The 27864-nt window shown below is 45.2% G+C and overlaps 1 protein-coding gene across 1 annotated transcript; it reads right to left on the bottom strand.

Annotated features, from left to right (window-relative positions):
* Positions 1-269: 269 nt before the first annotated feature.
* On the bottom strand, positions 270-23735 carry Polb (DNA polymerase beta). Its single transcript, XM_032918769.1, has 14 exons — positions 23622-23735; positions 23374-23431; positions 20755-20821; positions 18826-18900; positions 18090-18148; positions 16992-17041; positions 14544-14595; positions 12742-12796; positions 12587-12659; positions 12017-12087; positions 9801-9887; positions 4162-4226; positions 3033-3172; positions 270-1111 (listed from the first exon to the last, which is right to left on the bottom strand). The coding sequence occupies exons 1-14, from the start codon at positions 23680-23682 to the stop codon at positions 1017-1019; spliced, it is 1008 nt and encodes a 335-aa protein (XP_032774660.1). The 5' UTR covers positions 23683-23735; the 3' UTR covers positions 270-1016.
* Positions 23736-27864: the final 4129 nt, after the last annotated feature.

Raw genomic sequence — 27864 nt, 5'->3', positions numbered from 1 at the left:
TGGATAATTTTTTGGGTAAGGGTTCTGAGACGGGGTCTCAGATCAGAGTAAGCTATATAGCCCAGGGTGGCTTCGAACTCACGATCCTCTTGCCTCAAGTGAGTCTTGGGATTACAGGCAAATACATTATACCCAGCACATAAATAAAGCTGAATCTTCTAGCAACTGATACAGACAGCGACCAGACGCTGTGATGAGTTACTTCTGACTTTGTGAACATGTCTACAACATGACAGGACTCTACAATAAAGCCATCCAGACACAGTGGCTCAATCTGCTCAAATAAATCTTTCTTAAAACGTGAAGTTCTATGTTCGTGTACAGAATGTTATTTGATAAACAGTGGACTGTCCACCAGACGAACTGATGAAGGTAGTTAGGTGCCATTGAGCTGTGAGGGGAAGGCTGCTGAGGTAAAGCACACACTGTCTTCTAGTTATCAGTCTACACTGCAAATGGGAAATGGTCACAGAAAGTCCTTCAGCTATGAAGGCCCCTTTCTTTTTAGATAGGGCCTCACTATGTAGCTCTGGCACCCTGGAATTCAGTATGTACTCTGGGCTGGCCTTGAACTCACAGAGATCTGCCTGTCTCTGCCTCCCAAGTCCTGGGATTAAGGATGTGCACCACCATGCCTGGAAGCCCCTTGTTTCTAAGGATCCTGAAGCGACTTCTGAAGAAAGCTCTGGGAGAGCAGCTGACCCATAAAGGGTGGACAGGGACAAGTGGGGCCGACTGTGGCTGCAATGTGAGGTGGAAGTGAAAGGTCATTAAACACTGCCTATCACATCGGCTCTTACATTTCTTAGTAAACCATGGTACTGTGATCACAAACATAACCAAGTTTAAACACATGTGCTAAGAAAATACTGAATAGTTGTTCAAGAGGTTCATTGACGATAGTCCATGGGAAGCACAGAGAAGAGGCAATCACCTAAATCACCCAACCCTTACATAGCAAAGGTTAAGCAATAACTTAGGACTCCTCGTGGGATAGGCCTGGGGTGGGGCAGGCGTCATTCACTCCTGTCCTTGGGCTCCCGGTAGCGCCACTGGATGTAATCGAAAATGTCCTGCTCGCTGTCCACCGGAAGGGGCTCCCCAGCAACCCCTGTGGATGGAGAGAAACAGGAGTATTTAAGAACTAGTCTGGGAACTTCTTTAGTATCACAGACTGAGAGCTAACCTGGCCTGAGGGACTCATAAGAGGTGCAGGCTGACTCAGAATGCAAGGCCCAGGTTCCATTTCCAGCTCAGGGGAAGTGAGTGAGCCACCTGGAGAAAGCTCTTTCCTGCTCACCTCCGTGTGCTGACAGCATCTGCATGAGACTTTTGTCTTATTACCAGCGTTACAGAGAAGGCTGCGAGTCCCAACCGTGGCCTGAAGTCACCCAGTTCATGGTCCTTTCTGCTGGGTCTCATAAAATAGTGCTTTTGCAACTCAGACTGTGGTCATCCTTAAGCTAGCAGTAACGGCATGTCTTAGACGTTTACCACAATTATGGACTCTTGCCTCAGATGTGTGCATGGCTAAGCCAGCCTGGGCTACAGAGCGATACCCTGTCTCCAAAATTAAATTAATGAAATGCTCGAGTACCTATGAAATTAGCACCCACATGTTTAATAGTGACCCAGTAGACTGTGTGAATGCTGACATTTAAAAAGCAGTGCTCCAATCTGCATGAGATGTAAGTCCTGCTTGCATAACTTTTAGGGATAAAATGGTAAACTTTGTCTTCCAGTAGACACTACTAGAAAACTACATAGTAGATTGTGACTCGTTAAACAAGATTTTAAAATTCCGTTTTTTATAAACACTTAGTATATTCCTTTAGTTTTGCGTGTGGGGTGTGAACAAGTGCATGTACACATGCGGGCGTGTGTGTCACAGAGGGCACACGCGGGAGAAGGAAGGAGCAGGAGCCTGTTCTCCTTCCACTGTGAGTCCCGGGCCCAGACCCCGGCTTTTAGGTTAAGTCCTTACCTGCTAAGCCACCTCATCTATTCCTTAAATCTTAAGGATGATACGGAAATAATTACCCAGGGACTATTCTGTAATTTTTAAAATTTTGTTTAATTTTTCCCTATGAGTGTGGGGTGGTGGCAATGGCATTTATGGCCTTATTACATCGTAAGAACAAACTTTATAATTCATCTACAGTCTTAGCCACCAGTTTTGAGCAATACTAAAAGAAACGATACCAAGTTCTTCACTAGTCTGAGATACATCAATCGAAACCCTTTAGATCAGTAAGATTTTTTACTGAGTATCATAAGGAGGTTGGAAGGACTTAATATTCATTCCCCTGCTCCCCAGTGCACACGCTTTGCTGAGGATCAAACCCTACAAGACGAGCATTGCAGCAACTGAGTACATCGCCAGCAATGTAACCAATCCTATCAGACTACAACAACTTTTGCCTGACTGGCCATCAACTGAGGCCTTACAAGGATCTTTTGTTTCCTGTGTTTAAAAACATAAAGAAGCTACAACTAAATGGCAGGTGTCTTAGGCCTTCATTGCTGTGTGCAGACACAAGCACAACTCCTATAAGGACAACATTTAACTGGGGCTGGCTTACGGGTTCAGAGGTTCAGCCCATTATCATCAAGTATGGCCCTGTCCAGGAAGGCATCGCGCTGGAGAGCTGAGAGTTCTACACCTTGTTCCAAAGGCAAATTGGAGAAGACTGGCAAAGCCCACCACCGCAGTGACACACTTCCTCCAACAAGACCAGGTCTCCTAATAGTATCACTCCCTGGCCAATCATATTCAAACCATCACAGCAGGATTACTAACAGTATTCTTAGAATTTGTTATCTTAAAAGACCTAGTTTTTGAGAGGAAGGTAAGGTAGCCTAGGCTGCCCTCAAACTTGCTGAGTAGCCAAGGCTAAACTGACTTCCAGACCTCCTAAGTGCTGGGATTACAGGCACTACAGACAGCACATGCTGACAACCCAGCTAAAACACCCTTGGAAACAACCTCTCCAGATTCAAGGATGGCTGCTCAGGCAGTCACAGACACTCACCAGTGACCCCCAGGGGGCGGATGGTGTACTCATTGATTGTGAAGCCCTTTTCCAGGGCATGCGCTCTCATATTCTTATTAAAGATGTCACTTCCAGTGAAGTAGAGAACACCACAGTAGTACTGATCTTTGGGGATCAACCTTAGGGAAAAATATTTTCTTATTACATATTTCACGTTTGACAGATAAAGGTTTTCTAGAATCAGTAAAGACAAAACACCTGAGGTACGTCTGTACTCTAGTCACCCACAAAAAGCGGGGTGACTGTTAGGTTGACTGCTCAATGGCCACCGTATCACCTCAGCTGGCAACTGGTGACGACAGCTGCTGGACGCTGTGTTGCTAAACACGGCCCACTAACCTGGACCCACAGGTAGTAAAAGGAAGACTGCCTCTGTCTTGAGCTTTCGGCTTTACTTTCACTATTGCCCCAGAGCTCTCCCTCGCCTCGAGTCACCTGGGGTTCCAGAATGGGGGAACCTCAAACAGTAGGGGTCATCCCTCTGACAAGGGCAATGACTGTGAGGCTGAGGCTACACACTGGAGCAGGGACAACCGTCTCTCAGGATCCAGTTTGCAGGACGAGGGCCGAGACAGTGATGGACCTAGGGCCACAGCCTTCTGAGAACTGCGTAACTGTGCACACCTCACCTCCTGTGGCCCCGGCTCTAATTCTTCTCCTATTTAGACCTAAATCTCAAACCAGAGCCCAGAAAATGGGTCCGGGATGTCAGGAGCTTGTGTCTGTTCTTCCCAATGTGAACACACGGAACCAGGTCTGAGCTTCTCGCCACAGGCTAGGCAGCCAAGTCTAGGCTGATGGGCTGCCAGAACCTGGGCTTTAACTCCAAGTTCCAGCTATACCCGGGAAGCTTCACTTCGCTAGAGGTTTGCATCACAAAAAGTAGCATCTACTTATTACTACAACACAGGAAGCTGTGCCAGCTATGGCCGTACTCTGGTGAGGAGCAAATCTCAAGAAACTGTTGTCTATAGACATTTACCATTCTGTACACAGTCCAGCCTAACACTGTATTTCACAGTAATTCACCATCCCCTAAAATAAAAGGTGGCTCTCCATATCTATGTAACCTTAGAGGAGCACCAGGACTCAGTCATCTGAATCATACCTGATATCGATTCTCCTGTGTGGATATTCGTCTTCATCGTTCTCGCTGGGAAGCTGGCAAACACCCTATGTGGATATTTCAAAGAATGTTTAGATAGCTTCAAATTAAATTTTCATCAAATGTTCAAGGTGAAGGTACTTTGAGCTAATTCCGGCAGTCCTAGAATTTTGAGTACTTTCAGCATAGAACCATCTCTAAGCTCTACATGAAGATGAGGCTGCGTCCTGGGCAGTCACTGTGCTGCTCTAAGCTGTGTGAAGCTCTGGCTTTCACACTGCCTTGCCCTGCATGACTCCATTCTGAGTACAAAGGCAGAGGCAGCTCAACCACACTCCTCCTGGCTCTGAGACCACCCGCTGTCCAGCAGCAGCCGTGAGGTGGAGATTAATAACTTATTCTTATACGTGAAAAAGTATCAAAGAAGACTGGGAACACAGGGGTGCATGGATTATTAAAACTGTGACAGGAAAACTAGGCCTGAGACAAATCAGTATTTTCAACCTGAACCCTCCACTTATGAAAGGTCACCCACTGGTCACGTCCAGACCCACCGACTCTTGGCATTTCCACTGGGCACGTGCCAAAGGACACACAGGCAGGGCAGTCCCATTGTTCTCACTGTGTGTATGACATACTCAGATTGCCCTCATGTTCACCTGCCCACCACTCCTGGTCCAGACCTTGCCCTGAGGGTTCTGGTGCTTCTGGAGCTCAGCCCCACAACTACTCAGTCCTGAATGCTTCCAGCAACTCTCCAACTGGTTCGTTAGCGTTTTACCTAACTAGCTGGGGAACGAACTGTCTGTGTAGTTTGTAAACTTATTATTTAGTGAGTTCTGACGCTGGGGAGAGGCATGCTTCAGACACAGTGTGCCCAAGTCAGGATGTACAACCTCCACCTTCTCAGCGTGTTCCAGGTAACTGGGGCCACATGGAGGGCGAGCAAGGATGCTGCAAGGACTTGGCCTTTGCAGTGTCTAAAGTAGCGATTAGTCATGGGAGGCACCAAGCATGAGAGACAGAGACCAAAACAAACAGGGAGAAGCACCGGAATAAAAGAATGGCTATGCACAAAGCAAACAAATTGAGAAAGCTGCCAGTGCTTGTCACGGATGACAAGATTATTCCATTCATGCAGCAGGCAGAATATTACAGACGAGAAATATTCAAGAAAGGTTTAAGTATGATATAACAGTAGAAGAGTTTGAAGAAATCTTAGAAATAGAGAAAACAAAGCAAACAAGAAAATTAAAAGAGGAGATTGTTGGGTCGTCTTCTATGTGCCCGAGTCTTCACCAGTTTTAGTTTTATTAAGATTTACTTTATTTTAATTGTGTGTGTGGAGTGGGGAAGGCCTCAGGCTGGTGATTATTCACAGGCGATGGCTTAGGGCCAGTGACTCGACACGGGTAATCAGAGGCAGCGGGACAGAACAGAACCCAGTGAAATGGGCACTTATTTGATTATTAAAACCCTATTATACCAGGTAAAATGTGAAGTGGTTCTGCTTTCTTACCATCTCTGTACATGTGTGCAAGGGCATACACATTAAGTTTAGCCGTCCACAGAGGCTAGAGGCCTGAGACAACCCATCCCTTAGTGTTCCAGGCAGCTGCGAGCCACCATCCGCACTCCTAACCACTGACATCTCTCGCCACTGCTTCTGTCGTTTTGTGAGTTAAGTTTCATCAGCTTTTCCCTTTCAAAAAAAGGCAACATTTCTGAACTAGACAATTACTCATCTTACACATGTAAAATGCTATAAAGTTTACTATATTATTTAAAACTGTGTGTGTGTGTGTGTGTGTGTGTGTGTGTGTGTGTGTGTGTGTGTGTGCACATGTGCATGGAGGGGATGCTCACAGAGGCAGGTGCTGGAGCCCCTGGAGCTGGAGGTGAGGTAGGTTGTGAACCACCTGACGTAGGTGGCGGGGACTGAACTCAGGCCCAGTGGACACTGAACACTATTTTTTTTTTTTTTTTCTTTTTTTCGGAGCTGGGGACTGAAGCCAGGGCCTTGTGCTTCAGCAAGTGCTCTACCACTGAACTAAATCCCCAACCCCGACACTGCACACTATTAAGTGCTGTGCGGTCTCTCCAGCCTCACACCTCACAAGGTCTCCAACTGTAAGTGCCTACTGTCGTATTCTACGCTAATGTGTCACTAAAGCCACATGTCTGACCTAAACTGGACATTTTCTTTACCTGTTCCTCTACCTAATGAAACAGACTCGCTTTCATGACACGAAACATATCTTCCTGGCCAACAAGTTCTGCCTGGTGCTCACCTTCAGGTGGTCCTGTCATGGTGTCCCCATGGTGAACTGTCAGGAGGAGCTCAGTTGCAGTCCTGGGTGCCTGGACTAACAGGCCTGCTATCTGTCATCAGAGACGGGTTCAACTACTGTGTTCCCTTACTCAAGGCTGATTTTACTCCTCCTCCTCCTCCTCCTCCTCTTTCTCCTCCTCCTCCCCTCCTCCTCCCCCTCTTTCCTCCTCCTCTTCTTCCTCCTCCTCTTCCTCCTCCTCCTTCTTCCAGAGTTGAAGACCCAACCCAGGGCCACTGAGCTAAATCCCCAACCCCTAATTTTACTTTCTAATGTGTTAATGTCAAAGAATTCCTCTGTGTTCTTGTAGAATTCTTAGATGGCAGGGATTTTTGTTTCTGAGTTTCTAAAGTAAACCCTTTCATTTCCTCAGAATAGTCAAGATACGGCCACTTGAATGGAACCAGTGATATATAAAGCCAACAGACATCGAAGAGATGCAGAGGAAAAGGTTGTTTTTTCTAAGTATTACATTTACATAAACAACAACTGAGCAGCCTAAAGACCATGGAGAGACAGCACGGCAGCTGACAGCACTTGCCACTCTTCCTGGGGCACCCAGCTTCTGTCATCAGCACACTGTGTTTACAACCATCCGTAGCTCCAGTTCCAGGGGATCGGACACCCTCTTCCGACCTCCATACGCACCAGGTGCACATGGTACACATGCACACATGCAGACAAAACTCACACATAAACGAATACAAGAAATGACCTAGACTCGTGCTAGCTTGCATTGGGTTTGATCACCGCCATCTTAAGACGACCTTGGTTTTGGTTTTTGTTGCCACAGGGTCTCACAGTATGGCCCAGATTGGCTTGTGTTAGGATTTCTACTGCTGTAATGAAACACCGAAACCAAAAGCAACTTAGGAAGGAAAGGTCATTTCTTCTTCTAGCTCCCAGACCATCCTCCTCTGTTCCTGAAGGGAGTCAAGGCATGAGCTGAAGCAGAGCCCACAGAAGATCAATGTTGACTGGCTTTGCACACTGGGCTCACCTTGCTTTCTTGTATAACCTCAAGCCAACCAGCCCAGGGTGGCACCACCCACAGTGAACTGGGCTGCCCACAGCAATCGTTAATCAGGAGAGCACCCATACTCTTGCCTATGGACCGATCTTATCAAAGTATTTTCTCAACTAGGATTCCCTCTTCTCAGGGTTCCAGGCAGCCTGATGTACACAGCAAGCTCCAGAACAGACAGGACAGAGAGACCCTGACTTATAAAAGAATACAAATCTCTTTTCTTAGATATGTCTAGGCTAGTGTCAAATCAACAAAAACCAACCAGCACAGCCTAGCCTGGAACTTAATATGTAGCCTAGGATGGCCCCAAACTGGCAATTCTCCTGCTTCAGTTTCTCTAATGCTGGGATTACAGGCATGAACTGCTGTAGTGATAATCTCAATAGTCAACTCGATGAGATCCAGCCTGTAAAATGGCTCAAGACAGGAGAGGCATAAATGAGTCTGTGGTCCCCTTTATAAGGAACTGGCAGGTGCTATGCAGGCTTCTGGGGGACAGATGTCTCCCTGGGCGTGGGCTGTGACTGCACTGCTGACCTGGAACCGGTGGGTTAGAGGTGTGGTACCCTAAGTGAACACGATGTGTTCTTTAACTGTGTGCGTATCTATGTCTAAGCTGGGGAACCAGGGCGCTGTCGGCTTAGGACAGAGGTTTTTGTAGTAGGTGGCAGTTACTGCAGGGCTCCCAACTTCAGAGAAGAGACGGAGTGTGATTAGCCCTAAGTGGGAGCCTTTAAGGTTCAGGGAACATAGGAAGGAGGCAGAAATAGCCAGAGGAAGGGCTGGGATGCTGTGGGACGCTGTTTTCCAGGCAGGACACAGCCACCGCACTCTTGAACTCTCAGCTGCTATGAGTATCTGGTATGAGAGCGGGCCTATCACTATTCTGTTCTAGAGGGAGGCTCACAAGGCCCCAGCTCTCCCTGAGGACTTACGGATTGCTAGAGAGGAGGTTGAAGAGGCTCAATCCCTCCTTAGGATCTACATGATGTTAATGGAGGTGAAGGGATTGTGTTTTCTTTAGTGGCCCATGAGTGTATAAATGACCCCGACTCATGCAGACAACTTTAATGCACCACACAGTAGCACAGGAAGGTATGTATGCAGAGGAGGGACTCACTGGGAAGAGGAAGGAGATCACAAGTGGAAAGAGGACAACCGAGGCTAATAACATATTACACACGAAAATGTCATAACATCTTATGCGCGTGCATAGAAATGCTACAATGTTACTGTAGTTAATATATGCAAAAGTTAAAGATCTGTAGAGACAGCACAGCAGGTAAAATGGCTGCGAAGCAAGCATCAGGGCCCAGGTTTGTTCCTGGCACCCATGGAAAAAGAGCTATGCAGCCATCACCCACCTGTGCTCACAGGTTCTAGTTTATCCCCTAAGCTGCCCACCTAAACGCTCCCCACTTCCAGGGCCCTGGAAATCCCCGCTGTTCCACTTTACAACGAAGCATCCTGTCTTTCTCAATCCCTGCTGGGCACCTCAGCCAACATGCTTTCTGTTTTTAATATATCTGTCACCTTTTTTTCTTTGACTCTGTGGCCTGGTGTGACCTGGACCTCACGATGTAGCCCAGGCAGGCCTTGAACTCATGGCAACCTCCCCGCCTCAGCCTGAGTGCTGGGCTGATTTCTCAGTCCAAAGCCCACAGAGCTCTTACAGTTCAGCAGAGTGGGTCGCACCAGGGCTCTGCAAGCATCCTTTGTAGGTCCCTGCACAGGGTCTCCCAGGGGGCCCGGCTGTGAACCTAAATCCCCCTTCTCCCCTCACTGCGGCAATAGATTGCTAATCAGGCTTGGTGACGCTTTTCTGTTTTCTTTCTTCTTCTCTCTTTCTTTTTCTTTTTTTTTTAGATTGGTTTTTCCACCTGGAACTAATCAGGCATTTTGAACCTCACTCATTAAAACTCCTAAGTCAGAGACTATGAAGCAGTTGCTATTTTAGGAAAGAACTTACTTCGTGCTTACTTTCTTATTATGAATAGTTTTAAAGGGCAAATTCTGCCTAATTATTTTGGTGATTCAAATCATTAACACAGTATTTACAAGAAAATTCTTTACTGAAATATTCTGGAAGTAGCTCTGAGAATTAACATTACTTCCCCAAGATCTCAGAGTTCTGCCATTTCTTTTGTATTGTTGTTTTGAGGCAGGGCCTCTGTGGAGCTCTGGCTGCCCTGGAGCTTGGCGTGAGCCGCCATGCTGTGACCCCAGCTATCTGCAACCTTGACAGAAAGCTACAAGTGTGGAGGAGTTCGCGCATGGACACTTACCATGAACTTTGTCTCACCCTTTGACAGAGTATCTGTAATGAAACGGACTTTTTGTAACTGTTCCACAACACGATGTAACAACTTTGGCTGCATGATCATGATTAGAAAATAGAAAGAGAGTACCGTTACAATAAGAAAACTTTTTTGGTGTTGGAAAGTGAACCCAGGGCCTTAGTCCCTGCCACTCAGCTATGTCCCCTAAACCCGTTTCTTTCTTTCCTTTCTTTGAGGTCTATCCAGGCTGTTAGGACTATGTAGACCAGGATAACCTGCTGAGGCACCATCATGCCCTGGTTTGTGCAGTGTTAGGAACCCAACCCAGGGCCTTGTAACTGCTACACAGCCAAACAGTCTGCCTTACTGAGTTATATCCCCAGTCCTGTGTTGTTTCCTTTAAAAAAGAGAAGTCACTCGGGGTTGGAAAGATGACTCAGTGGTTAAGAACACTTACTGTTCCTCCAGGTGACCCCAGTTTAATCTCTGGCATTCACATTAAGTGGCTTACAACCGCCTGTAACGGCATTTCTAGGGGACCCAACACCTCTGGTCTCGGAAGGCTCCTGTGCACCCCCCCCACCCCCACGTGTCCTACAGACACATGTGCATCATTAAAGACGCAGATCTCCAAAACGACTTCCTCATGCATGTGTGTGCGTGCTGACTTATGATGCTGTGGTTTAGTCAGGGAACAGAGCTTCAGAGCTGGTTGCGTCTCATGTTGGGCTCTCTCAGCTCTACTCGGCATTCTCCAGGAAAACTGGCCTGCAATCTTCACTGACTGTCCTGCCCCCACTTCCCATCTTCCCATAGGCATACTGGGATTACAGATGCACGTCAGCCACCACATCTGGCTTCTAGAGTGGGTTTCAGGCATTCAACTCAGGCTGTCAGGCTTAAGTCATCTTCCCGAGCCTCCTCTTTCATACGCTGAGTATATTTCCCTCTAGTAGAAAATGCATCAATTCTAACAGTTGTTCCCCCAATCTCCATCTCTCTCTCTCTTATCTCTCTCTCTCTTTCCCTCTCCCTCTCCCTCTCTCTCTCTCTCTCTCCCTCCCTCCCTCCCTCCGTCCCTCTTTGTAGAGTGGGGTAACATTAAACTCATGCTAAACCTCTTGCCTCCCAAGTGATGTGATTACAAGTACAGGTCACCATGTCTGACCATCAAATCAAATGATTTCTTTTTCTTAGAAACTACTAATGCGGGGCTGGAGAAGTGGCTGCTCTTCCAGAGGTCCTGAGTTCAATTCTCAGCAACCACAAGGTGGCTCACAACCATCTGGAATGACATTGTGTGCCCTCTTCTGGTCATGCAAGCAGAACGCTGTATATACATAATAAATAAATTGAAAAAAAACCAAAACCAACAACCTACTTATGCTTCCAAAGATAATAAGCTTCATCTGACTTCATAAAATCTAAGAGTTAGCTCTTTTTAAAAAGCAAAAATATTCTAAAATTCAAAATATCTGCCTTCACACGTGTTTAACAGGTAACGTTTCACAGTAGTTATTGGCATTTACTTATTCAGTGTGTGAGTGCTCACACACATGAACACATCAGAGGGAGAAACGACTTGAGAGAATTAGCTCTCCCTCCACCATGTGGGTCTAGGGGCTGCCCGAGTCAGGGCTGGTGGCAAACAGCTTCCCTTGATGAGCCATCTCTCTGGCCCTTCTGTAACAGGTAAAACTTCTCTTAGTGAAAATAAGTATTTTATGCCAAGTATTTCTGAAATTGATAGTGAATAATTCTGAAAATATCTTTTTCAACTTCATTTCTTTAGATGTTAAGATCTGCTCAAAAAACTGAACCCTTCTCTGTAACTCACGTTGCCTCTCCCAGGACACGGTCTAGGGGACTGGCAGGATGACCATCACCGAGGTTCCCCTCACATCAGCTCTTCGTCCTTCCCCACTTTACAGGCTGTGAGGAGCACCAGCAGATTCTACTCCCAGAGATTCATTCACTCACTTATTCCCTCGCTTATGTTTAATTTGGAACAATACTGTGTGTGTCTGTATGTGGCTATATATAAGATTAAAATAAACTTGGGGGTATAGCTCAGTGGAGGAGTCCCTGCGTGAGGCCCCAAGTTCACTCCCCAGCACCATAAACAAACAAAACCCACACGGTGAAAATATCCAACTGTCAGTTAGAAGACGCTGCTCCTCCTGAGTAAGACCGAGCACATTTGGCTCTACATTCCCAGGTACCTGTTTGCTTGATTCTGACGTGAAGTTTGGGTGGGTCAGCAGAACATCCATATCTCCACTGGACTCTGCACCTATGAGAAAAAAGAACACGCACTGAATTCTCCGTGTAAACCTCCTAGTTAGGCCAACCTAGAATGAAATGGAAGACACAGGTACTGAATTCTCTGTGTGAACCTACTAGTTAGGCCAACCTAGAATGAAATGGAGACACACGTACTGAATTCTCTGTGTAAACCTCCTAGTTAGGCCAACCTGGAATGAAATGAAGACACACGTACAGAGGCCCCGCTTCCAACAGGGCAACTTTCTACTACGCTGTCACTCGTGTCTAAAATGAGTTAAAAGACTTCCATTTTCTGCCCAGTGCCTCAGGCACAATGACAGAGACAACAGAGTATGAGACAAACAGTAGTAATGGGACGAACATGGACAAGCAGACTTATCTACTACTAAGGGTCTCAGGAAGCCGTGAAGTGACACAAATCACATCTTTTGAACCCAAGTCCATCACACATGCTAGGCAACTAGGCAACACCAAGCCATGACTGACAAGAGTCGGAAGGATGTTACCTCTTCGGAAACTGCCGCAGACTGTAGCGATGTACTCGGGATCCAGCTTTTTAACCTCATTAAGAACAATGTCCTAAGAGAAGAGAAGGGAAGTCAGTGTTCCAGCAAGAGCCGGCCTTCTCATGCCACAGAGAGCACCATGCACACACTCTTACCTGCATTTGCAGCATCTCCTCACGAGGAATTCTCTTTTCAAAGTCCTCAAAATATCTAGAGAGACATAACAAGAGGAAAGAGATTTCTGTACAATTTTAATGATTAAAAACCATCTACCATGTCAAGCATAGAAGCAGATCATTTGTCAAAAATCGAGACTGGAGTTCAGTTGGAAGACAAGAAGAAAGCCAGGGAGGTGGTCGGGAAGGCACCCACTGCTTCAGGACTGCACCCAAGTCCTGACTGCATCCTGGGTACATTTCAGACCTTAAATCCATTTCCATGTAATCACATAACAAGAATAAAGAAATGGGGCTCAGAATGCAGCTCAGTTGGGAGATCTTTTGCCTGGCACACGCAAGGCCCTGAATACACCAGACCTGGGGCATCTGCCTGCAATTACAGCACTTAGGTGTTCATCCTTCTCTAGCTACACAGCAAGTTCAAGGTCAGCCCTGGATACCTGAGACCTCGTCTAAACAAACATAAACAAACAAACAAACAACCCAAGCTACAGGAAACAAATAGACATTATTGCTGCATGTTTACAAGGGAGACTACCCTCTCCTGATAAAGCTAAAGGTTTATAGGACTGAGCATGAAGAAGAGTGGAAGGACCAGAAGAGGAGCGGCTGTCGGGTAGAGAGATCATTGGTTCCTAGGCCTGGGAAGCAGTGTGTGAGGGTTCTGTGAGGAAGAGAACAGCAGGCTCCTTTAGGATAGGAAAGATGTCCTAAAACTGACTGTAGCCGTGGCTGCACAACCCTGCAAACATGTTAAAAGTTGTTCAAGTGTATATTTCACATAGGTTAACTGCATACTGTATAAACTGTATCTCAGGAAGCCCAATAGGATGGCATTGCAGCATGAAACAATGTCTACACATGTGTCTAAGAATGACAGTGTGTGTATTCTGAACAGTTCTGGTGCACAGGCTCTTCAGAAGACCTTATGAATTCCCCTAACACTCGGGTTCTCCAAGGACTACAGAAATGAAAGACATCATAAGGCACCAATAGGAAAAAGAGTGCAATTTGGACCAAATCATCAAGAAGATAATATAACAGCAGACACGTAAAGTGCCAGTACACCCACACTGTAATACCCGCTACGCAGGAGCACTGTTGATGCTATAGACTATATTTCATTTACACATCTGAGATGTTTCTTTCTTGGATTCATGTAAACTTCACGTGTTTCATGTTCACAGACCACGGTAAGGTCCTGAAGAGCTACTTGAGCTGGGTATAGAACTCATGCCTGTAATCTGAGATCTCGGAGGACCAGGCAAAAGAATCAAAGTCCGAGGCCAGCCTGGGCTATGTGGGACTTCCAGGTGAAAGGATATTTCAAATAACAGCCACTCCCCAGAAGAACCACACCTATAATTCTATCTGGTACACTATGTTCTCACTTCTCCATGTTTTAGAAGGAAGTTTTCCTATAGAAGTTAAGAGAATGAAAGGAATTCTCAAAGAAACTGAAAACATAGGAAGCTAGAGTGCAATAATAAGCCATGAGCGCAGGCGTGAAGGTGACAAGGCTCTGCGCAGAGTCCAGCATTTCTGAACTAACGCTGGTTGCATTTAGTTCAGTCCCAAGGTTACCAAAGAATGTCTATACATGTTGTCTCTACATGTAAAAAGTAATGAAAAAGAGGCCAAGTATTTGAAAGAGAGCAAGGGGGGATGGGCGTGAAGATTTGGAGGAAGGAAGGGGAGGGGGTAAATTATAATCTCGAAAAGTAAAAAAAATGTCTGTGAAAACTTTACATCTGAAGTATCAAAATTGGCTATCTTACTTCAGCCCAATTCGTTGATGGTGGTTCAATTTATCTTCATTTTTCCTGAGATCTGAATAGGAGATAAAGTTGAGGTGTTTAAATTGAATATATTTTAGGAAAAGATATTAAACCCAATTATCTTTTCTACAAAGAACTGCCCAGAACTAAAGAGATGTCAGAATGATTTTCAAAATACAATGACTAAAAAACCACCACAGAGACTAAGAACTAGAAACAACTTTTCGAGTCACCTTTGCAAATATCTGACTTGAAGATCACTTTTACATAATGAGTCAAAATTTCAATTAGAGGGTCATGAAAAAGTCCATAAACAAACCAGGAACTACAGGTAATGTTACTGGCTAGCGTTAAAAACGCCCTTCAGGTATCTAATGCAGCTTACTACAATAGTAAGCACAGCTTCTTCAGGTTTTATAACTGACAGCGTCTCACAACACAGTCCTGGCTGGCCTTGAACTCAGAGATCAGCCTGCCTCTGCCTGCATCATAACCACGTCCAGCCTAGGCTCATTCTTAGACATGTGTTACCTTCCCTGTTCAGTTAGCCTTGAGTATGAATGTGTGAAGGTACTATGCTAAAGGAGAGAAGGCTATTATCCTCATCTTTTAATCTGGAAAAAATTTAACATTAATGTGTCTTTATAGGCGTGAATGCAGCAGTAACTTTTGCTAAAGAAAAAACAAGACAATGTAATTTGTTTAATAACCAGTATATTGAGAAATACATAAATTCCCTCGGAAGAAATGGAGAAAAATATGTATTTTTTGATAAATGAACCACATATACTACCTCCTAGAAAAAATACCACCAAATAATATCTGAAATGAAATGGAAACAATTACACAGTCACTGTTATATTACATATCTGAATTATGAAATATGAAACCAGAACAGGAAGTTCCAGCATTACCAGGGGAATAACTTCGTCAAACTCACAAGTTCCTGATCCTTTTGGAGAAACTGGATATAATGCAAGCAAAACCCCCACAGTCCTCCTGAGATACAGTTCATTCTCTGACTCTTTGGCAAGTTCTACGACTAACCGGAGTGCCCCACAAGCGTCGGGCACCCTGCTGAAGTGCCCACTACTGCCCACTACTCTCAGTACTCTGCAGACATCGTTATATCAAATCCTGAGTCAGAATACATACCATGTGGCCCGGGGCTGAGGGACTAAGCAAACCCACTACAGTGGGGTTCTGAAAGTGGCATCCGAAACTCGATCAGTCCCCAAGCCTGCCCGCCTGGCCTGTCTGGGTTGCTCAGAGGTAGCTGAGCCCTAAGTGGGGCACAGTACGCATTCCTAAGTGTGACAGTGAAGCCACATGTCCTGGAAAGCGAGGAGATGCGTCACATTTAAAGGACGCTTATGTTGGGGAAGGGAAATGGACTAAAATTATTTGGTTTAGGCTCTAGTTTTCCCTCCATTACTTTGAAAGCAAACATTCCTCCAACAGCTTGTAAATCTCTACCAGGAACATTCTTTCAACACACAATTTAGCTTTTACTCTAAAATGTTCCTGTCTAAAACAAGAAGGAACAAAAGCAACTTAGACCCCAATTTTCCAAATCGTCACTGCTTTACTGTCACTGCTCTTACTTTAAGCTGAAAGTCTGACGTGTGCTGTTTGAGCTATTTGAGAGGCTGACTTTCAAAGCTGGACTGTTTCCCTCCCCCTTCTCCCTCCATTTCAGACCAAGTATATGTATCTCAAAGTGTCCTTCAAGGTCCCCTTAACTCCGATAAGTGGCAAGCCCAAATGTACCACCACTGCCCTGATTATTGACTGGAAGGTTAGTGGGTGCTGGGACAACTGCTTATCCCGTGAGTAAAGGTGTCTGCAGTGCAGAGAGGAGCTGGCAGTTCAGCCATGAGAGCTCATTCATGTAGAAAAAGCTCGCCCAGGAATTCCAGTGAGGGCTTCAACTCCTCCAGTCAGTTCTGCAGCACACTGTGAGCACCGAATCTGATGACGGCATCTTACTGCTGTGTTTGTTCTTTACCCAGCAGACTCACCAAAGGGGACACTGTTCACTCAGGACTCTCTACTGGGAACCCCACCTGGCCATCTAAAGGGGGCTTCCCCATTTGATTTGGGCAAGATGTTCTGGGGGCTGGATGTGATGGCCTTTATCTATCTGCTATTCACTGTTTCTCTGGCTTGTTGTATGGACGCTGACTCAAAACACAAGTGAGGCCATTACAGCTCGCTCTCTAGACCAGGGAGCATAAAGTAACTTCCTGCTTGTCTTAACTTTTTGTCACAAACCTAAAATCATCTAAGACAGGAAGGTTGACCTTATTCTAGATCTGCTCTCTACAATGTCGTTGCCAAAACCCCTTTGTTTGCATTTACATTTATTTACATTTATTTGAGATCAGGATTTCCAAGATGGCTTCCTGGAGATTTTAACTTGGACTTAGTGACTTCTGTCATACTCACCTTCTAATGTTTTAATTCCTTCATCTACAAGCTTCCTTGCAGCAGATGGCCTATAACAACAACAACAACAATTAGAAGACGCCATCTCAATAGCAGGGGAAAGCCACTGTGATAATCACAGTGTCCTCTATTGTCAGGGACAGAGTTAATATTCACTAAGCAGGAATTGCTCAGTGCTGCATGGTTACTTTGCTAACGTCCATTTTACCTGAAGACTTTTTGAATCTTTAGTCAGTTGGTGGACAACCGTGACCTTGAACATAAAGACACCTAAACAGCCAGCTGTCATAATGCTCACGCACAGACATGGGGCACTGGGACACTCATTAATGCAACCGAGATTCATTGAGGGCTATTACGTGCCACATACACTGCTGGGAACCTACACAGATAAGACACTTGTACGCCAGTGTGTAGAGAAAGACAACGGATACGAATATAAACAAGAACAATGCCAGGTAGATGAATATAGTGTGATATTACTGAGTGGCTATGTCTCACCTTAGACTGTGAGATGCTAAAACTGACATACGAATGAAAAATAGCCAGCCATTTGGGAGAGCAAAGGAAAACCATTTCGGGTAGAGGAACAACTCCCGAGAGTTCCATGGGTAAGCATGAGCTCGCCTGGTTCAATCAGTGATGCTGGATGGCACAGGGCCTATAAACTACCACGGAGCGGTGCACAGGAGCCACAGACACTGCACTCCCTAAGGAGGTGGAGGCAAGTTTGGGCCTTCGTCAAGCGCAGTGAAGCTATTAGAGATGAGCATAAGCCAACCGTACTGCCTGCTTCAGGTTTGTGGACGATCACTGCGGCTGCTGCTCAACCACACAATGATGTGTCGTGGAGAGCAAGTTAGCTGGGAAGAGCAACAGGAACAGCACCCACGTTCCTGACGCACCTACGCTGTGTCAACTCTCGGTACTATACAGTAAGGACAGACCAAAGGAAAGCCTGAAGACACACTGTGTGGCAAAGGCGTGAGGGAGGGAGAGAAGTGCAAGCCTGGGAAGGAAACAGCGGGGGATCTAGTTTGCTTGACATGAAAAAGAAGACTAATTTACTGCCGTGTCTGGTTAGGAAATAGTTCTTACCCGATGCCAGTAACTCGAGTCAGGAAATTGATGGATGAACTTGTATCATCCTGACGAATCTTTATAAAAAAGAAAAATCAAACAATAATTTAAGAATGCTCGTGAACTGAAATTATCTTATTGGAAATATATCAATATGCTAAAAATAAAGCAAAAAAGTATTTGCACTTGCAGAGAACACAAGGCCCTGAGTAGTTGGTGGTAACAGAGTGGCTACAGACTTCTCATCTCCAATTTACTCAATACATGGGGTTGGGGTTGTTTTATTATACATATGTTGTAGAATAACAAGATCTAGCTAATTATAAATGCATCACCAACATTTAATACCCACTTCAGATTTCAATTTTCCAATACTTTTAAAGGGTTTCTTCATAAAAGACCCTTTTATGATATTAAAACAAACAAAAATCATAAAAAATGCTCAGTATAGTTCAGACACAGATACAGACACATGAATGATAATGACTTTTTCATCAAAACTTGCAATCACTGTGGATGGTACAGTCAGAGGGACTCTGTTCCAGACCAGCTGTGTCCTAAAGCCACACACAGAAGTGGGAGAAGAGGCTCTTTTCTCCTCAGCTTCACTACACTGCCCAGGAGACCTTCTTCACCTCAGTAATACTGTAAAGTCCAATCATCACGTTTCCTTCTGAGTCTCACTAACATGAGTTACATCAACCATTCTGCTCTAGGCCCTAAGGAAGGACAAGACATCAAGTAAAAGTGTTACCTTTTCCAGCTTACGCAATTTTCCAGTTGCTAAAAATTCATCAATCTTTTCAGCAATTTTTGTTCCTACTCCTGGCTACACAGAAAATGAAAAATAAAGAAGATATGTGAATACAGTGCTTACCAAATCCCAAGAGACAAACACTGGGGCATAAGAAACAAGTGATTGCTGGGCAAGTTCTGAAGCAAAGGTACAGAAAACTGAACCATGGAAGAAATTCCCCAGAACAAATGCTTAAGGACCAACAGAGGAAAACTAGTAACTTTAACTCACTCTTGACTGCACAAAGTCAACTTCTGAGGGCTGAAAATGTAGGTCAGTGGGAAAGTGGCTGCCTGGCTTATGAGAGGCCCTGGACACGCTCCCAACACCACACAGACACAGACAGATGGACACAGGCAGACAGACAGACACACACCCAGATACACACACACAGACACAGACAGACAGACACAGGCAGACAGACAGACAGTCACACACACACACACACACACACGCACAGGCACAGACACACACAGACAGACAGACACACACGCACCCACACACAGCACACACACACACACACACACACACACACACACACACACAGGCACAGACACACACACACACACACACACACACACACACAGGCACAGACACACACACACACACACACACACACACACACACACACACACGCACGCCTTACTTGTATTAAGGGAACTGAGAAAGCTGGGGTGTTAGGGTGGCTCTGTGGGTTCGGGCACTTGTTACCAGGCCTCATGCCCTGGGCATCCAGGCCTGGAATCCAGAGTGGAAGGAGAGACCTGGCTCCTGCACGCTGTCCTCTGACCTCCACACGGGCACCACTGCATGCACGTATCCACACACATCCCAAATAAATAAATGCAAACAATTTCTAACTAACAAAAAAAAAAGAAAATGTGAAAATAAAGCTATATACACAGTATCAAGATCACTTATTAGTCTATGGCCCTGAGAATTAAATCCAAACATCGCCTGTACTCGCATCCTCGCACTTCGCTTGTGTTATTAACTGTCTTTTAGACAGGAGTAGTTCGGGGCCGCTTTATAATTATGTCAAATGTCTGAAAACTAATCTAAGGTTCACCAGATAAGTTAAATAAACTCCTCCAATGAACTAGTACGCAGCCCTGAGAAACACTGCAGTATTTATTGGTGAAAGAGGTTGAGTGTGTTAGGAAAAAGTACGTGTGTGAAATGGCTGTACAGTTAAGATCATTTATCGTCTAGCAGAAGACTGGGTTCCGTTCCCAGCATCCACACACTGGCTCACGATTGTGTGTAACTTCGGTTCCAGGGAACCCCACGAGCTCTTCTGGCCTCCCAGGGCTTCTGTGTGCACATGGTGCACATAAACCACACAACCACACACACACACACACACACACACACACACACACCAAAAGTTTCTTTTTAACTTAAAACCCAAGGCTACACAATGAGATCTTCTCACAAAGGTGGGGATGGCATACACGTGTTCTGCCAAATGAATTCAAGGAGACTGCCAACGAGTACCCCTCGGCAGCAAACGCTTCTGTTCACACGTTATTATCGATAATCTGACAGGCACCACAGTGTCTTATCTCAATCTAACTTTATGGGTGAAGCTTCGTGTTTACTGGTCTTCTTTATTATTTATTTGTGAGTGCTGGCAGACATGTATGTTCCAGCATACATGTGGAAGTCAGAGGACAAACTGCCAGGGTCATCTCTCTCCTTTTGCCATGTAGTTCCAGGGACTGAAGTCCGGTTAGGTAAGCAGGCTGGGCAGCAAGCCTTTATCTATGGAACCGTCTGGTCAGTCCTGTTTAAACCTCGGGTATGCACACTAATATGACGTGACCCAGTTTCTTTCTTTCCCCACCCCTCCAAAGACAGGGTTCACTACTTGATCATTACGCTTACCAATTTCTTAGCTTCCGCTCCACTCTTGATTTTGTGGGGGTACTTTGCTATCACAGATGCTGCTTTTCTATAAACAAACAAATAAAAAGGAAGAAAAAGAAACAGTTGAAAATCCAGCAGATGCTTATTTTCTCTTACAGTGAACTACACATACACCAAATATCCACATTAACACTTTACAAGGATAGATGGTTTCCTCCTGTGTAAAACTTAGAGCCTGATCGATGGACGTTCAGGGACTTGGAAAGAGCAAGACTGGAAGCGGGTGGAAAGACATCTGGGGAAGATCACAGGGACTGCCACTCGCCAAGGCTGCCCTGGCTACAGCTGCTCCTCGGTGCCAGATCTGCCAACAGCAGAGGTCAACACCGGACCCAGATGTGGTCCATTTCCCAGGGTGACCTGCCAGGGACCTCATGGTAGGTTGACTACACTGGGCTGCTTCCTCTGTGCAAAGGACAACACTTTGTCCTTACTGGAGTGGATTCTTATTCTGGTTACGGATTTGCCTTTCCAGCATGTAATGCTTCTGCCAAAGGATCTCTATGAGTTTGAGAACAGTGTGGTCTACATAGTGAGTTCCAGGACAGCCAGGGTTACAGAAAGACGGAATGGAGAGAGAATACAGAAGCACGAAGGCCACTAAAATAACAGTATGGACGTCGTCCTTAAAAACCAACCACAATAAACGTACATCTGTGTATACTATATACATAGCTTAAACTCTGAGCTAACAATGCCCCTTCCAAAAGCCAAAGAACAGCCAAGCAAGCATCCAAAGCTAGGCATGAGAAGCCCTCTTTTGAGTTTTTGCCCAAGAATGTCCTAGTATGTCATGTATGTCCCCAAACATACAGGCTACTGCTACTGCCTTTAGTGGCACCCTAGAAGCCACCAAAGAAGTAGAAGGTAAGTCCCTAACTGCTGAAGAAACCACGCATTTCAGACACAGGGCTCGAGGCCTCTGAGCTGGAACTGACCTGAATTGTCCCTTCTCTGAGGACTGGCTTTCAGGGCATCAGGCACCAGGCAAGCTTTCAAAGGAGCAGAATCAACCAACAGCTCTACACAGCTATGACACCTGTGATCCACAATGACCTGCATGGCATGCTAACACTAAGGGTGTAGTCGGGACACATATATCTCCATGGTAACCAACAGCTCTCTAATTGGACTTAGGACTCCCTCATCAACAGGGAAATCCATCATTCCTGATACCAGCATCCTGGTACCAGGCCTAGTGAAGTCACAGGTCTTGGAGAAGAGCCTACAACCACCACTTTCCCAGAGCAGCATAAGCCCTAACTATATAGTCTAAATGTTCATCCTTATACCCACAGACAAGTGTGGCCTTCACCCCTCATCAAGAAAACTGCTCTTTGCAACAGAGACCATTACAGAAAACCATAACCAATCAAAATGCAGAGTTATGGGGCCAAGTCCTAATGGGTACGTCTATAAGATTAACTCCTAAACCTAAGGCCCAGGGAACACTGCGGAAGAGGGAATGGGAAGACTGTGAGAATCAGAGGAGCAGGGAAACTGCTGTGAGACGGTGTTTGTCGCCCAGTAATGTCAGAAGTTATACTCATCCAGTCTCACTAACATCACTGCCTAGACACGAGCAGTGTTGTTCACAAGAACAAATATAACAGGCACACCGAAGTGGTCAAGACCTCAACCGTACACGAAGAACTACAGGAAACTAAGGAATACTGAGAGCAGAGAAACAGACTTTGCCAGGAAAGACGCACCAATTGGTTATCCAATATCAAAGGGTCAGCCTTGAACACATCCGAGTAACACAATACAGTTGGTGCAGATTGCATTTATGTATTTAGGAAAATGTATGTCTATACACATAAAATATATGTAACAATAAATGAAAAAAGGTTATGAATTTGAGAGATCGAGGAGGGTTATATATGGAAGTGTTTGGAGGGAGGAAGAGGGGAAATGACGTAATTATAATCCCCCAAATAAAAGAAATAATAAAGTCATATAATAATAATAATTAATAGTAATAATAACAATAATGACTCCAGATAAGGAAATCCAGGCATGGAGCAGACTATTCGAGAACTCTAACTGTAAAGACATAAGTACTAGCTTGGGGGAAGCAGGGATCGTTTGCTTTTACTTTTAGAAGCTGAGAGTATGTTTATAGGTTAAGTAGCCTGCTGTGGGAAGAATGACTAGAAGGTGCCTTCTGAGGTTTGTAGTGATGGGCCAGGGGTTTTCAGGAAGGCAACAGGATCTGTTATGGTCCAACCAGGAGGAAAGGTTAATTTCTTGAACTACATCTATTTCACAGTTCAGACCTCATCTCCTGTTGTTTATTGTTTTAAAGTCACACTCTATTTCCAGTCATTCGAGATTAATGGTGGGAATATATGCACCAGACACCTATTTTCGCTCAGAACTGTAAACGCTCCTGAATTAACCCTATAAAGCTCTGCCAAAATCCTGTGTAGGTTAAATAAAGTGCCACTCGGCTTTTTAAAAAAACAAAACAAAAAAACTTTCGGATCGCCCAAAGACCCACTGGGCACCCCCCACCCCCATCCCTGAGAAGTGACAGCAAACTAGGGTGTCCTGGAACGCAAGCTAACAACGTACCTGTATGCATTGTACTTGTGGATCGCCTGGCTCACGTTCTTCTCAAAGTTTGCGAGTTCTGAAAAGACAACAAAGGGCTCGAGACACAAGGACACACCCGCGACCGGCTGTCCCGGGAAGGAGGGGTGGGCGGGTTCCTCCACCGGCGTCCGGGACAGACGCTGCCCGGCACTGCGACTGCGACCGGGGATCGGGGGAGAAGCGAGGCCCGGCTGAGGAGAGGGATCGGAGGGCGGCCCGGGACTCACCCACGAGCATGTCCGTGATGCCGCCGTTGAGGGTCTCCTGCGGGGCCTTGCGTTTGCTCATGGTGCCGGGGACCCACACCTGTGTCTTACCGGTGGAACAATGGCGGCCCCTGACAGGGCGCAGCGAGGTGACGTCACGCGCCAGGCTACGGGGCGGGGCTAGCAGTGCCCAGGCTGTAGGAGGGAATTCCTGGGCAGAGCGGAGGGGAGGCCAGGGTTACCTCCTAGTGGGTTAGCCTGAGAGATCATATCTGCTCTCTTAATCTGAGAACAGTCTGATTTAGAGCCCGAGCTGCAGAAGGAGGTGGACGTTGGCTGCTGAGGGCAATAGCTGCGGAACGGATGGCTTGTATTGTATGTGAGGAGTGCCAGTGCCAGTTCAGCTATCCAAGAGCTGCTCTGGGCTTTTGGACGCCATGTAAAACACGGAATGAAATATGCCAACCGCCAACCAACCGCTAAAGACGTGTTCTGGCTTTGGTTTTTTTTTTCTTTGTGGGAGAAGCTAAACCTATGAGAAGACCACAAGAAGGAAATATCTGACGTAACTAACTCTATATGTGAGACCCTTAGAACTTGCTTGAATTGAAAAATAGCACTTGCACCATTTATAAGTGCGCATCATGGGGTCCATACTAACTGCAAACACAGCAATTCGTTTGGGCATAAATTGTTATTATGATACACACTAGTGTGGGTGAATCTCAAAAGGGTATAGAAGGGGAAAGGAAAGTTAAAGTCAATGACAGTCTTGTCATCCAGCTTAGTTAGGTATGATTAATACTTAGGGACATACACTTTTACTTTTCTACTCCAGTCCTATCTTTTAAATTTTCTATTGCTGTTTTTGTTTTGTTCTGAGATGAGGCATCTATGCAGCGTAAATTGTCCTAGTATTATGAAGAGCAGACTGGCCTCAAACTCACAGAAATTGTCCTGCCTCAGCCTCCTGGGTGCTGGGGATAAGTGTGCAACTCCAGTTCCAGCAGTACACTGTTATTGTTTTAGGTGAATGAGGCATTTTTATTAGCAAGGACAGGGCACTGCTTTCGGTACTGGATATACAGCAGTGATAAGTCTTGCCACGTCCATGGCAGGTAGTGGAAAAGTGGCCTAAGAACAAGTCAAGAATGAGTTATTCACTGCAAAAGGACTTGCTTAGCAGAAATCAGGCCTCAGTTCCACCACAACACTGCACAGATAAACAAAACAAAGAGATAGGGCAACCCTTGGCAGGGAGAGATGGGATCTATGTAGACAGTTCAAAAACACCTCCCATAGGTCCCCACGCACAGAGACATAATGAAGAGGAAGAGGGTGTGGGGACAATTGGAGTGATCCCCGTAGAAGCAGTGAGGTCCACCCCAAAGCTGCCACTGAAAGTTCTGCACCAGTTGGAACAAGTTTACTAGGGCAGAGATCCAAGGATTGCAGTGTGGACTGTGGTTGGTAAAGCTGGAAAATCAATTAGTGTTTTATACTCTCCCTCCACTTCCTGTCCTTTCCCTGTACTACTTCCTCGTTACTTTGTATTACTCTTTCTTGTTCTCCTTTCTAAACGTTACTCTATATCTACATGTATATTTGTGTACATTAACGCTCTATGGGCTAGAATACAGGCGTCTATTAGTATACACCAATGCTCTATTGGCTAGAATACATGTGTATGTTTGTATATGCAAAGGCTCTATGGGCTGGAATATACATGAAGTAGAACATGTAGCTTTTCTTTTTTTTTTTTTTTGGAGCTGAGGACTGAACCCAGGGCCTTGTGCTTGCTAGGCAAGCTCTCTACCACTGAGCTAAATCCCCAACCCCATGATTGTGTATCCTTACATAATATTATATATTGTAAGTCCACCCATTTTTTGGAAAAGTCTGTGATTTCATTTTTCTTCAGAGGTTAATAATATTCCAATATACATCAGCTACCCATTACCCATTCATCTGTTAATAAATATCTAGGTTTGTTCCATTTCCTTGATATAGTCAATGAATCAGACTGTGTGTGAGTGTGCAAATATCTGTAGGGTAGGTGTGGAAGTCTTTGGGTATACACCCAGAAGTGAATACTGGGCCATTCAGTAGTGCTATTTTAATGTTTTTGAAGAGCCTCTGAGCTGGTTTCCATAATGGTGGTTTATTACTTAGCACCTCCACTAGCCGTGAATAAGGGTCCCTCTTTCCCCACATCCTCTCCAACATTTGTTATGACTCCTTGATGACTGTTGTTCTGCCTGGGGTGAGGTGGTATATCAAAGTATTTTTTTTAAAGATTTACTTATTTATTGTGTATATGAGTACACTGTAGCTGTCTTCAGACACACCAGAAGAGGGCATCGGATCTCTTTACAGATGGTTGTGAGCCACCATGTGGTTGCTGGGATTTGAACTCAGGACCTCTGGAAGAACAGTCGGTGCTCTTAACCACTGAGCCATCTCTCCAGCCCCCTCATGACTACGGATATTGGACACTTTTTTGAAATATGTATTGGCTTTATTTAAAAAAAAAAAACAACAACTGTTTCTTCAGTTCATTAGACAGTTTGTTTATTGGCGGCTTGATTTATTTAATTTCTGCACTTCTTTGGGAATCCTGTATATTAGCCCCTTGTCTGAAGTATAGCTGGTTAAAGATTTTCTCCCTTCTTTAGGCTGTTGGCTTTAGAGATAGTTTCTCTTGTTGTGTCAGATCATTGTCATCTCATGTCATCCCATCTGTTGACGCCCGAGTCTAGTTCCAATGCTATGAAAACTCTGTTCTGAAAGTTCTTACCCACCCCAGTGTCGTAGAGAGTCCTATATTTTCATCCCGAAGTTCCAGTGTTTCGAGTTTTAAATTAAGGCCTTCCATCCACCTTGAATCCTTTTCTGTACAAGATCAGAGCTAAGAGCCTAATTTTGTCCTTCCGAGTGGAAATCCCGTTGAACAGGCTCTTACTGTTTTCATTGCGTGTCTGTGATTGAGAAACAAAAATCAGGCTGGGCATGGTGGCAGTAGGACTCTAATCCCAGCACTTGGAAGGCAGGGACATAAACAAGAACAAAACCGGCTACGGTTGTGGTCCAGGGAAGGCAGGGTCCATCCTAAACTAGCATCCGAATCTGGAGGTGTTGTGCATGTGGTAGTTGGAAATAAAAAAGATGCAAGACTGAGGATACCACAGATTGTCTCTCGGTAGTTTCAGAAAGCTGCTGAGGCCAGGCAATATATATCACAGCCAGAGGCTCTCCAGAGCCATTGCATAACGTTGTAAAGGAGAAGTGTGGGTTGTGTGGGAGACTCTGAGATGTTCAGATTCCAGAGCCATGAGATGCTTGTCAAGAAGAGCAATATATACACGGAGCAGAACTAACCCAAGTGAGTAATGTCTACACCAGGAAGGAAAGCCAAGCCATCTGAGCCCTTAGAGATTCATGTCCTAGAAAACAGACAGATCCGACAAGGATTTAGCGTTTGCCCTACTGGGGTCAGCCTCGTTTTGGTCCAACCTTTCCACATTACTCCCCTATTCTTCCCTTTTGTGATAGGAATGCATTTCTGTACCATTAGATGCTGTGAGTGTGCAATTTGCTTTATTATTTCCCAGGGGGGTTCACAGTTTAAGGGATTGATTTGAGTCCCACAGAGACTGGAATTTTAAAGTGTAAAGATCATAGGAAATTTGAAGTTGGTCAAATTGCATTTTGCACCATGAGATGTCTATGTGTCTTGAGGAACTGGATGTGGTGGTTTGAATGAGAAATGTTCCCCACAGACTCATGTTGGTGGTGTAGTTGTGTGTGTGTGTGTGTGTGTGTGTGTATGTGTGTGTGTGTGTTTCTGTGTGTTGCCTTTAGAAGGTGTAAGTTTGAAGGTTTATAGTCTTGTCCCACTTCCTCCCTGATCTCTTCCTACTCTGCTTTCCTGTGTATGGAAGAAAAATGTGGGTCACCCATTGTCCTGCCATTAGACAATGGGTCCAGAGATGGGAAATCTTCAAAAACAAGTTGCTTGCAGGCTGGAGAGATGGCTCAGTGGTTGAGAGAACTGACTGCTCTTCCAGAGGTCCTGAGTTCAAATCCCAGCAACCACATGGTGGCTCACAACCATCTGTAACGAGATCTGATGTCCTCTTCTGGTGTGTCTGAAGACAGTTACAGTGTATATAATAAGTAAAATAAATCTTAAGAAAATAAATTGCTTGCATTTATTTTTTGTACGTTTCCCCCGCCCCCTTTACATACATCTAGATCATGTGCT

This window comes from Rattus rattus, chromosome 13, assembly GCF_011064425.1.
Source record: "Rattus rattus isolate New Zealand chromosome 13, Rrattus_CSIRO_v1, whole genome shotgun sequence".
Classification (NCBI taxonomy): Eukaryota; Metazoa; Chordata; class Mammalia; order Rodentia; family Muridae; genus Rattus; species Rattus rattus.
The sequence above is the reverse complement of the archived record's forward strand: the minus strand, read 5'-3'. Positions and strand labels throughout refer to the sequence as shown.